Below are 13,024 nucleotides of genomic sequence, written 5' to 3' on the forward strand. Positions count from 1 at the left end.
TTCCTAATCATTTAACCCCCCCGCTGGCTGTGCACGAGAGCTCCTTCCACCACCTCGCAACTGCTGATACATTTCAAATCAGTGATCTGTGAGTAAATAAACTACAAGTCCTGTTCTCCACAGCAGCAGATGGACTTGTAGTTCTCAATGGACTATGAATGTGATAATCAGCGCACTCGTAGTCCACTAACATTTCCTCCAGCTTACTAACTGAAAGCCTGAACAGAGGTACAGGCAGAGAGCTGGAAGAAGTGTCTGCAGGAGCCCAACATTGCACCCATAATCCACTGATCGCGGGTAAAATGCTTTGCAAGCGCTTGTGGAAAAAATAATCATGCACATTTTTTTCCTGCAAAAATACATTCATTTATTATTTCTTTCTTAAAGGGGAACTTATCTTTTAAAGCAGTATTAAACCCAAAAGCAAACATTTATCATACTGCAGATTACTATTTCTTAGATGTGGTGGTTGCATTATTTTTCTTTTTTAGTGGTTTTTCTTCTATTTTAACCTGGTGATTCTAAAAATTGGGTGTACCCTGCGCAAAGTGGGCAAATGATAAAAAATGTGTCGCAAAAGGAGTGCAGCAACCACAATAGCCCGAACACTGTACCTTGTATAGTAATCTAAAATTATGGTGCGCTACTCAAATAATATCCAAAATTTACTTAAATTGACATATATAAAATACTATCAATAGTTTCCTAAAATAATAAGAAAATCCCAAAAAGTGCAACTGTGCAAGAAATATTCAAAACAGGACCAAAAATATCTACATTATGTGAAAAAACATCATGTTTGGAAAACAAAGTCCATAAAGTAAAGTGCTTGATAAATGGATCAGAGTAAGTGCTGTGACGGAAATCAGTCCACATACAAATGTGTCAATTGTGAATCCTTTACCACAGATACATAGCCTCTTACCAGATTGTCTGATCTCAACATAAAAGAGATCAGTATACGCTTGTGTGTGTATATCCCAACACAGGACACGCTGCAGTTTCTGTGACACTGGTATCAAAAGTAGATCGAAGTTCTCTCGCTAGCAGCTTAAAAATTTACCTCAAAAGAGAACCAAGGGAGCCAAAATAATACTATACTATTAAAATATTGCTTTATTAAAATAGACATGTACTTACAGGATCAAAAGGAGCCTGAGCATACATAAAAGAGTATTAGAAGGGACAGAAGGGCGCTTCTAAGTGCAGTGTTCCCCTGTAAGATGGCCACCGCTCTTCCGGGTAGCATGGTGGAACGCATGGCACCGACGTGGTGTGCATACGCCAAAAGTGACATAAAAAAGGGGCAGTGATGCGTTTCAGAGCTTGCACGGTAGGGTCTTTCATCAAGGGCGGCGGCCATCATGGATCTGTGTTCTCTGCTACCCCTGCACCCGCTGGTCAGCACATCATTTAAGAGAAAATCCACAGTGACAGGAGCACCGCATAGACTTCACTGATGAGCCTATTTACCACCATTATCTTTTAAGTGTTTTTAACCGTTTCCTAATAAAAACATACAGTGGAATACTGCACTTAGAATTGCCTTTCTGTCCTTTCCCATACTGCAACAGAGGCTTGCTTCACTCTTGGAAGTGCTGCCGGGTGCGTGTTCCAGATGTCATCCACAGAGGCTAATGTCTTCAGCAGAGACACCCTCTGACTTTCCTTTTAAACATAAATAAAATCAGACAAGCTTTCCTAAAAAAGGAAGCTAATGCAGCCACCACATCTAATGATTAGTAAGCTACAATATATTACATTTTTGGTTTTGGGTTTAATATCGCTTCAAGTCTGGTCCTTTGTGGGCTGCTACACCGATAAAGAGGTCTAGGCTAATCTCCAGGTAAGCTTAACTTTTATTGTAGTCATTTCTATGTTCAAGTGTAGTGACTCTCATAGTACTTTACAACAGGACTTTCATAGCTTTGCATAACTTCCATGCTTATAAATGTCCAGCATGACAATGACCCAAAGCACACGGCCAAGGCAACAAAGGAGTGACTCAAGAAGAAGCACATTAAGGTCCTGGAGTGGCCTAGCCAGTCTCCAGACCTTAAGCTGATTGAAAATCTGTGGAGGGAGCTAAGAGTTCAAGTTGCCAAACTCAGCCACCAAACCTTAAAGACTTGGAGAGGATCTGCCAAGAGGAGAGTGCCAAAATCCCTCCTGAGATGTGTGCAAACCTGGTGGCCAACTACAAGAAACGTCTGACCTCTGTGATTGCCAACAAGGGATTTGCCACCAAGTACTAAGTCATGTTTTGTGAAGGGGATCAAATACTTATTTCCCTCATGAACATGCAAATCAGTGCATCATTTGTTAGACATGCATTTCTTTTGAATTTTGTGTTGCTATTCTGTCTCTCAGTGTTACAATACACCTAACATTCGACTTTTAGACTGATCATTTCTTTGTGAGTGGGCGAACATTCAAACTCAGCAGGGGATCAAATACTTATTTCCTTCACTATAAAGCAAGGCACACACATCCGGCCATCCAGGTCACCTTCTTCTAATGTTCTGTGGTCCAATTCTGATGTTCATGTGCTCATTGTAGTTGCTTTTGGCTGTGGACATGGGATAGCACTGGCACCCAGATTGGTCTGCAGCTATACAGGCCCATATGCAATAAACTGTGATGTCCATTTTTTTCTGCTTTCAAAACATCAACTTCAGGGACAATATGTTATTTGCTGCCTAATACTGTATATCTCACTGACTTTCAGATGCCACTGTAGTGAGATAATCAGTGTTATTCACCTAACCTGTTAGTGGTCATAAAGATATGGCTGATCAGTGTATATCGCAGCAAAGATCTCTGCTTTTTCATTTTAAGAATCTTTTTTTTAGTTCGATCTCTTTTCCTAGCCATCAAAATTAAGTGCTGGGGAGTCTGCTTTGGTCCAGAAATGATGAATTTACTTTACCAGGGTAGGGTGGCCAGAGGATGCACTATGAATCTCCTTGAAAAAGAGCTACAGATATAAAGAAATATGTTTTCCAAAATAGAGAAAACATAGCAAATATGTTTCAGGTTTTAAAGGACAAAGTATCCCTTTTTTTATTAGGCTGCTGAACACAGAAGTAAATGCTGTAAAAAGTAAATTAATTTGTATTCACATCTTTGATTATTGTCAAACATACCGTTCTATGCTCATGCTTTTCCTTTCTCCATCTCTGAAAAAGACAAGATTTTAATGTAATAATTTAACAGAAAAGAGAAATATATCTTGTCTATCATCATATGTGCATTGCGGTGTGTTGCCATGGATTCTGGATGGCACTCCAATGCACAAACACAGGAAAAATAAATGCACACAACGCACTGAACACATATGTGAATGCTCTATGCAAGGTAGTGCGCTGCATTGCAAGTGTGAACAGGCTGCTTAAACTCCACGCATGCTCCTGTGAGCATAGGTATGAATTGCCCTTTAGTCCTCAGCCTGTGTACAGTAATTCACACTAAAACTATATTTGTGTGATGGCCTATTAACACCTTTTTCTTGTGGTATGATGCATTAACACATATGTGTCCATGTGCATTTTTACGTGCTTTACATGTGCGGCATTAAAGTGGTTGTAAAGGTAAAAAGATTTTTACCTAAATACATTCTCTGCATTAAGTTAAAAAAAAACCTTTTAATATTAGCTCCCCTGCCCCCATCTAAATACTTACCTGAGCCCAATCTCGATCCAGCGCTGTGCACATCTGTAGCAGTTCTTCTCCCCTAGACCTAAAAACTTGTTCACACTGCCTGCAAGCTAAACACTCCATTTTAGTGTGCAGGCAGCTGTCAGTTTTAGGCTGCGGTGAGGTGGTAAGGTGCATCGTACAGTTTCCTTTTTTTTACTTTAGCTTTGTTTGAAGTGCACAGTGTGACACTTCATTCATGTCACTACCCAGAAGTGGAGTGCGCAGTGCTGCTGTGCGGTGACTTATGATGCTTACCTGTACACTGCAATAATGTGGTAAAATGCCAAACATGCTACAAATGCTGATGCACCATGTCTGGTTTTTTCTGCAGCTCACTGAACTGCGTCTCCGAGCTGCAGTGCTGTGTGAATGGGACACATAGAAAACAATGGTTTTCCATGTGCCCTGACAGCATCTGACATTCATCCAGTCAGCACACTGTGTGTGAAAAAAAGAAAAAAGAAAACTAAATACAGCCACATTTATTTATTTCAGGTACTTATATAGCGCTGTCAATTTACGCAGCGCTTTACATATATATTGTACATTCACATCAGTCCCTAACCCTCAAGGGGCGTACAATCTAAAGTCCCTAACTCACATTCATACATACACATACTAGGGCCAATTTAGACAGGATCCAATTCACCAACCAGCATATCTTTGGAGGTGGGAGGAAACCGGAGTACCTGGAGGCACAGGGAGAACATGCAAACTCCAGGCAAGCAGTGCCGTGGTTGGGATTCAAACCAAAAATCCTAGGCAGAAGTGCTATTGCCAGGTGGAAGTGCTAACCATTTAGCCACTGTGCTGCCCACATCTAAGAATTGGTAAGCTGCATTCAATTTTTTGGGAGGATTTAATGTTTCCCAGTAATAAAAAATAAAATAAAGCCCTAGCTGATCTGGTTGATATCCATTTTATTTTTTGGCAAATAACCAAACTCTTAAAACGCACCAACAGTGCTTATTCACACTGGTACTTTTAGTAATAATTATATTTTTGTTCACTTTTTAATATGTTTGTGTACTTTTAACGGGAGTGTTAAAATTACACTTTTAGTTTTACTTGGACTAAGATGAAGGGGAGAAAAAAAGGTCTTATGAAAGCACACGAACGCCAGTTTTTACTTACTTCTCTATGTGTGTTGAACCAAGGCCCAGAGAAATATGTAGGAAGTTATGCCAAGATATCTCAGAGAAAAGCAGTGAAAGGAGCGCCCTCTGCTGGTAGAGATCAGTACAGGTTGTTACTCCCAGAGCCTGTAGCATTTTCTCTGTTACTTTTCCAACGCCTGGAACCTACAGCAAAGCACATCCGTCAGTAATACATTACAGACAACTGGCAGCATTACACAGGATATCATAAACTGTAACTGCTGATGAGCATGATACCGTCCTAGAAACGATTTGTAAAAATGTGCTGCGTTTTCTCATCAGAAGTGATAACTGATCTGGGTTTTATTAAGATGTTGTTCTATGAAAAGTGTAACCGTGATGGTCTGCAAGGGAGTGTTGTACAATAAGTGATACATAACCTGTCATTAATTAATCTGTTATTCAGCAACTCAAATTTAAGACATAACAAATGACCATGCCTGTGAGTTGTGAAATTTGAAGTGAACTGCTGAGTGCTGAGGATTATCTGCTTTGACGGATCATTCCTAATTGTTATCTTCTGCCTTTTAAAGTGAACAGAGCCTTGATTAAAAACTTTCTAATTTGAGAAACATTTCAAGAACATAAGTGTGAATCTTGCAAATACCTATACAGTACTTCCCATGCAACTTTAGTGCCTGACCTCACAAAGAGTCTTCTGAATTCATTTACACCTGTGTTGTGTGCAGAGGCGTCCCTAGGGTTGGTGTCACCCAGTGCGATAACACTTGGTGACATCCCCTCCAACGATCTCCGCAGAATGGATCGGATCTGCGGATTGAGCATAATGGATCGGACTCAGATCCATTATGCTCAATCCACAGATCCGAACCATCCTGCGGGGATCATTGGCTTGCTTTACAACTTACCTTTTAGTGGAGCGGGTCCGGTGTCACCCCGTATAGGTTGCATGCCGACGATCCCCGCAGGATGGATCGGATCTGCTAATTGAGCATAATGGATCGGCGTCCGATCCATTTTCCTCCCCAATCCGCAGATCCAATCCATCAGGCGGGGATCATCGGCATGCAACCTATAGGGGGTGACACCGGTCCCGCTCCACGAAAAGGTAAGTTGTAAAGCAAGCCGACGATCCCCGCAGGATGGATCAGATCTGTGGATTGAGCATAATGGATCTGAGTCTGATCCATTATGCTAAATCCGCAGATCTGATCCATTCTGCAGGGAACGTCAGTTTGCTTTACAACTTGGCTTTTCGTGGAGCAGGACCGGTGTCACCCCGTGCGTTAGGTGTCACCCGGAGTGGTAGGTGTCACCCGGTGTGGCTCGCACCTGCCAAGGGACACCACTCACTCATTCTGCCACTTCACTCATTCCCTTGAAAGGACTCCCTAACGTACCAGAATGCACATAACACACATGCACCTTTTTTTTTAGCAATGCACAGTGATGGTCAGATGTCCACAAACATTTGGACCCATACTGTATGTTATCCCTGAAATCAATACCTGTGGAATTCCCTTGGATCCTAGGCTCAGGCATGGGGTCTCAACTGCTTTTAAATAACCTTTCCCCCTCCTGGTATTAAGCCATGCCTGTGTAAGATGTCAAATGCTAGAACTTTGGTGGGCAGCAGAGGCTCTGACATGTGACAGTTGTTTGATAGGGTCAACACCTACCTCGTCTACGGAATGGGCCTTAATGTCAATATACAGCCTGGGTCAATAATTTATGGAGTTCCCTGAAGTTGAATTGAAAAACGAAACCTAACCATATTCAGTACAATATGATTGTACAGTCTCTGTTCATGTCCTCTAAATTTACCCAAAACTATGTAATGTATGGGGTTAACTAAGCAATCCACTTGATTGATATCTAATCAAAGAGACCCTTGCACAACATACAGAGTTTGGACAAAAAAAATGGAAACACTACATGATTTGCAGGTGCGAAATGATGACATGTTGGAAAGTTGAAGTGATGTAACATTCTTTTGCTTCTGCTGTGTGATGAGACACCTGGCTAACAGGTGGGAAGCCTCACTTTTGTCATTCACTGCATGCACTGCTAGTAATACGGAGTCATGTCAGAGCTTACTGAGCTTCAAAGAGGGCAAGTTGTTGGTGCCTGCTTAGCTGGTGTCTCTGTGACTGAAGTTTCTAATTTATTTGCCATGTCACAAGGTACAGTGTCAAAGGTTATGACCTCATATACAGTTTCAGGGAAACATCATCTGATAAACATAAGCGTGGTGGACACGGTCAACTGACCAAAAGAGACAAAAAGGACACTGCACAGGATTGTGACCCGGAAAAAGAAAACTGCTGCAAACATGACTGCAGAGCTCAATCTCAGTCTTCATTAGACTGAGCAGAAGCAAAAGAGTATTACATCACTTTCGCTTTCAACGCCAAACATGTAGTCACGTTCACACCTGCAAATCATGTAGTGTTTCTATTTTTTTCTCCAACCCATGTAGCTCTTGGTAGATCTAAAGAAGATTGTACATTCAGATTGTAATGTGAATGGCTTTCTTCAATAGCTAGCTGGATGAGGGGTGGAGGATGGTGATGACTCCCTCTGTAAACTGTTAGCCACATGAATGCTGATATGCCTGTCTCGACATGTTTGTAGACAGGCCTATATGCTAAACGCTGTTCCACCCTTACTCTTTTAGGTAAATGTTGGGTAACCATGAAAAACATCCTGCAAATAATGGACGTTAATATTTTTTTCCCCCTATATGGCAATATCTACAATATACTGAACTCAACAAACTCCAAGGGTTTGAATTGTGGCACTCCTACGCCATCACATACAGTTACCATTTGTACACCTCTAATACTCCTAAATCCTTTAGCTCATTTCATGTCCTCCAACTGTGGTTATTTCTGTAACCCTCAACTTTGGTCTTATGGATTTAATCTTCTCAAGTAGCAATTTTATTGATACAATTACAACAAACATTAAACGCTTAGGCTTGCCATGTCTCAATTAAATTTGAAGAGTATCTGGTAAACACAAAACAGAAAACAGAGCTAGCTTCTTCTCTTTGTTAATGACTAGTTTCTAAGGTTCTGCCTCTGTAATGTCATCCAGGTTGGGATGAGAAGCTGCCTCAGGTGTCACTGCTTCGCTCACAAAAATGAACATTATTATTTATTCTATGCCGTGTCTATAGGACATTTGTTAACATCCCATGATCTGCTTACTGGAAGCACTAGATGAGGAACATTACACATGATGAAGACAATCTGCTAAAAGGCTCTTGTTTCTAGCACATCAATTCACTGCCCAACACTGGTTATCTCCACACCTCAACTTGGCCTCATGGATCAACCAAGTTAGCATGATGCTGAGCAGAGGGAAACTTGCATATCAACACAGAAGGGTGCCCTCAAAAGTTCTGGAAACTTTGGCAGCATTAGCCAGCCGTGCCTGCATTAGCCCCACAGCTGTTGTTACTTACTTGGCTACTACAATAGTAAAACCTTCCTGTTTCAGCTCATAACTAAATTGATTACTTGTTCTAGCCCCATTCTCAAAATAGATACAAGTGATGTCTTCCGTGAGCAGGAATCAATTCCAATGTAGTAGGCTAGGTCGAATAATTAACTCATCCTTATTGTGTAACTGATAGAATGTACCTTGTTCTTGTTCTCCATTATATTCTTATCCTACTGGTTATACCACATATACAAAGCAGCCACTTCGCCCAGAAAATTGTTGCAATTGCAAATGTTTAGGCATTCTCGTGTTTATTCCTTTTGTTTGTATTGGTATGACACACAAAGTGGAGAAACAAAAAGCCAAATCAGTCCACAAATTGTGTTGCTGCTACAGTGAAAGTAAAGAATGTGGCTGAGCTGTTGGAAAGAGATTCCTGGATCACACAACTGGCTGCACAGCATTATAAATCAATTGTCAGGTAAAACTATTCCCATATTAGCACTTTATTGTGTACTTGGCTGCTTGCCTGGAGTTCAGCTTCATGGGAGAATGTCACTTAGCCTAACTGTGACTGGCATCACAGTCAGTTATCCGGCCTTCTGACTAACAGCAAAGGCGATAGGCCATAATGGATAGGGCAAGGGACAACAGCATGGGAGTTCAAAAAACAATTTGGGGGGAGAAGGGTATCATGGGTTGTAGAAAGAAATTGGTTGAAAGAAGGATGAACAGTGTCATGGAAATTTTGTATTGTTGGTTGAACTTTAAATGTGTCATATATGAGTGTTATTCATATGTCTCTCGTGTGGCTTAATTAAAGCTCTGAAGGCTGCAATTGGGCCATGCGCATGTACAATGTATGTATTACAGTACTCAGCTCGGTAATGGATGAGATAGCAGATCTGCGCTTATAGACTGGCGTGTATACCACCACGGCATTCGATGCGAATGCCGCCGGCGGTAGGCCACGGGCCTGTATCCACATATCAGCAGCATAGTACCACACGGACTTCATAACGCAAGGCGCCAAGCAGTGTGAACTCCGCGTGTAAGCTTATGTATATCTTACAACCCATTACCAACCTGAAACTGTATCTGGATGGATGTGTTTTAATAAAGATCGTATCGGGCCCATCCAGGTACAGACTGATGTTCCTAGGGAATGCTTGTACAAAGAATTTGCATACCAATAGGAGCTAGTAGGACAGGAAGTATGCTCTCCATAGAGGGCTCATGGGGGGAAGGGGAGGAAGTCTGCTGACCTCACAGGGCTCATGGGGGAGGACCAGTGTTAGATAATAGGAAAGGCTATGCTCCAATCGGAATGTACATCCTGTGTATAGGCACTCCCCATGCATTGTTCTGTGGGAGGGGATTGACCTTATTCATGTGGGGGGGCGTGTGTCTGCTTGTAAATAAAAATCGGAGGCTGGAGTTGGACCCGCCTTTTTGGTGCATTCGAACAGCAACCTGAGAGTGTCGTGTGATCATTTTTGGGTAATGGAGCTCCAATTCCCCACATCTCAACAGAGCTAAAGCAGTTGGAGGGGCAGGAATCTTGGGGCTAAGCTGCAGTCGTGGTAAGCGAGATTCACACAGCTTTATGGGGGATTTCTGCGCATCCAACTGCGAGTACTCACGGTAAGGAGAAATTCGTAAGAGCGAATTTCCAAGACAACAGTGCCGTGAATGGGAACAGCAATACTAACTGCAATGTCAAACTCTGCTCAAAATGGTGCAATCACAGAACCAAATAACTGGAAGAAGCGGACTTTTGGCAGCTCCTGTGAAACAGAAGCAGCGGGTAAACAATGCCTACAATGCAGTTTGAGAACACCAAAGTTCTGGGAAATATGATATGGAACTCCTGAACTTTATTCAGATAGACAATGCTTAGGCATGTTCCTTCCTGTGTCTAGTTAATTTTTATTGTGTGTGACAGGTTGACAACCAATAGTTAGGTACAAAAATCTCTCAAGAAAAAAATAAAATAAAATATAAAACCAAAAAAAATAAGCAATTACAAAGCTAAGTAAATCCAAGACTATCAGAGTACTAATCGTTCTTTGAGAAAACCAGCAATTACAGATTTAAATAATGAATGAAGAAAAAATTAAATAGATCCAAAAGCCACTGGAAAATAAAAGAGATGGAAAAGCCACTGGATAAATAAACAAAGTTGTCTCACCTTCCTGATTGGTAAATCTTTGATGAAGTCCATTACGGCCTGTCGGTCATGAGGAATCACATACTGGCCGTTAGGTTTATTTTTGTCACTGCAAACTTTTGCCAGCATCATATTTGGAGCAATGCCTAGATGCAAACATAATGTCTAATGAGCTTGTGATGAACATAATTACCTTTAAGCCTAATTAGAAATGACACATCGACCTGGGGTGAATATATCCCTGCAGATCAGGTGATGAATTGACTGGCAGAGTGTCAGAAGCAGTTCAGATGAGAAGCTAAATGACTATTGGCACAATACTATGCAATATAACAGATTACAAAATGCCTTTGCTGCAAAATAGATATTATTCCTTGCTAACTACTGTATACAAAGAGACAAGGGTCGTGAATTAATCCTAGTTAATACAGACAGATCTGACCAGGAAATGCTGTGGGGGAGACCCTGCTGGGGCCCTTTGCTGCCTCGATGGGGCCAGGTATGGGAGGGCTGGCTGTTGTCCTCCATATGCAACCTTGGATAAAAAGCACATTATCAGACATAAAATACACTGATTTGAGTGCCTGTTAAAATTTTAACTCCAGCTGAAATTTCTTCTAAGATTTGGATAGAGTACCCTAGTCAGGGGCCTCGGGGTCATTATAGATTTACCCTCACTTCCTTCCCTGCTGACAACCTTTTACCAGACAGAAAGTGAGGGTAACCCTCCAAAAGAACAGAAAAAAATAAAAATGATTTTCTTTAGAAGAAAAGGGGAAGGCTAGAACTTTTTTCAGCTTTATATTACTGTCTGGGTTTCCGTTGTAGATTTTCCTTCACTTGACACGATTGTCAGCTGGACAGGAATTGAGGATATAAAAACAAAGGATGAAGTCCCAGAGTGCAATAAAAACCCTCGGCAGTTTGACATACTCTTAAGCCCCATACACAGGATGAGAATATTGGCCGAATGATCATCTGGTTTTTTTTTGCATGCTAGCCTTATATCGAAAGTGAAGAGATTGCTAAAGTTATGAAAATTCTTTAATGACAGAAAGAAAATTCGGAAGTGATGTAATGTAATTGTATTGTATTTTCTGACGAAAAACTGTACTGATTAAATGAAAATCTTACAAACTGGTATCGTATGAGAAACATTTTTGTGCTTGTCCTTTCAAATACTTTTGAACAAAAGCTGTGACCTAACGATCAGATTATCTTACGATATTTTTTGTATGATTTTCTGATTGTGTATACTAGGCTTTAGTCTTTAACCTCAATTAATGGACTTTTTTATGTAAATCAAAGGCTTGACACCTGTTTCAGACTCCCTGGTACCAAAGATTAGATTGTGTATTTAAAATAAAAACTTTTACACTTCTCATTTTTCATGTACACATTCAACATCTGCCTTGACAAATTCTATGGTGACAGGATGAATGTAACAGACATACCTGTAAATGTTGGGGTATGTTCATGACACTCATCTGAACTGAAGAAGCAGCAGCTGTAAAACATCTTCAACATAACCAACCAAGCCCAGTTGAATGTGACTAAGGCAGGCCATACATGGGTTGAATTCTGAAGGAATATTTAATAGAAAATTGGAAATTTTGTGTTTTGTAATCCGATGGTGCCACCATTGATTTCAAAATTCAACCAACCAAGCCTTCAATTTCACCTTGCTGCCAAAGAAAAGAATTTTCATGTCTGGGAATCTTTTCTTTCCAGGTCACCGCTCATGCTCATTTCTTTTTCAAGTATATTTCTTGTACAATTCACCCATCATTAATTCGAAATTCGTTCGTTTTTCAAAAAAATTTCCAACATGCCTGATCACTCAAATTCGATGGCCGCACGAAATTGGGCTGATACTGCTGCTCACTAATGGTGAATTCTTTCGGAATTGGACCCATGTATGGCTTGCATTATTGCTATTGTCTATATTATGACCTGAGAACCTTCACAGACAAACTCAACCGTTACGATAAGGCAAAATATGATGAGAGTACTGTAGTTGCCCAAAAACCCAGAAATATGATTACTGGTTGCTCACAGTGGGTTACGGCTCACCTTTCGTACCTAAGAAGTTTTTTTTTGCATGGAATTGTTTAACTAAGCAATAAAAGCGAACATTGAAGAACTGCTATGAAAAGTTAGCAGTGTTCAAATTTATATATTTAAGAACATTTACCTGCACATCATTACCTGGAATCTAATATTTCATAATATGCTGTGAAAACCCAGCACCATTAATCACCTTCCATAATCGCTCTTACTGCTGTCAGCAAGTTGCAAGACTTCCTTCCACTTAAATAAATGGAGTACACATAGTACTGACAGACAGGTCCAGTGTGAGCAGCAATAGGAAGAAAACTGATAGTTATGTCATGTGCTGAGGACAGGGGATTGGAATACCTCTCTCGGGTACATGGTCCATACCAACAAAGTATAATTGGTATAAGTTTAGAGATATTTTAAATGTGTCTGTAGAATCAGACACAAAAACCAGAGAGCAGACCCAGAGAAACTGCAGGATTAGCACTTCTGCCTGGCAGTACTCAGGTCGTTGGTTCGAATCACCACCTGC

At 40.8% G+C, this 13,024-nt stretch overlaps 1 protein-coding gene across 4 annotated transcripts in view; it reads right to left on the reverse strand.

Moving 5' to 3' along the window:
- The window catches only part of POLK (DNA polymerase kappa), a 146,598-nt gene that overhangs the window by 41,987 nt on the left and 91,587 nt on the right, over nt 1–13,024 (reverse strand). For 3 of the 4 annotated variants that reach the window (XM_089694236.1, XM_089694234.1, XM_089694235.1), the window contains exons 8-10: nt 10,456–10,580; nt 4,834–5,000; nt 3,147–3,179 (exon numbers count right to left, since the gene is read on the reverse strand). In XM_089694236.1, coding sequence (XP_089550362.1) covers nt 3,147–3,179; nt 4,834–5,000; nt 10,456–10,580 — 325 coding nt within the window. The remainder of the gene's footprint in view (nt 1–3,146; nt 3,180–4,833; nt 5,001–10,455; nt 10,581–13,024) is intronic. The other variant, XM_089694237.1, reaches the window with a different exon arrangement.

The sequence above is a fragment of the Staurois parvus genome, unplaced genomic scaffold, assembly GCF_062004578.1.
Source record: "Staurois parvus isolate SC_StPar_1 unplaced genomic scaffold, SC_StPar_1.0 ptg000656l, whole genome shotgun sequence".
Lineage (NCBI taxonomy): Eukaryota > Metazoa > Chordata > Amphibia > Anura > Ranidae > Staurois > Staurois parvus.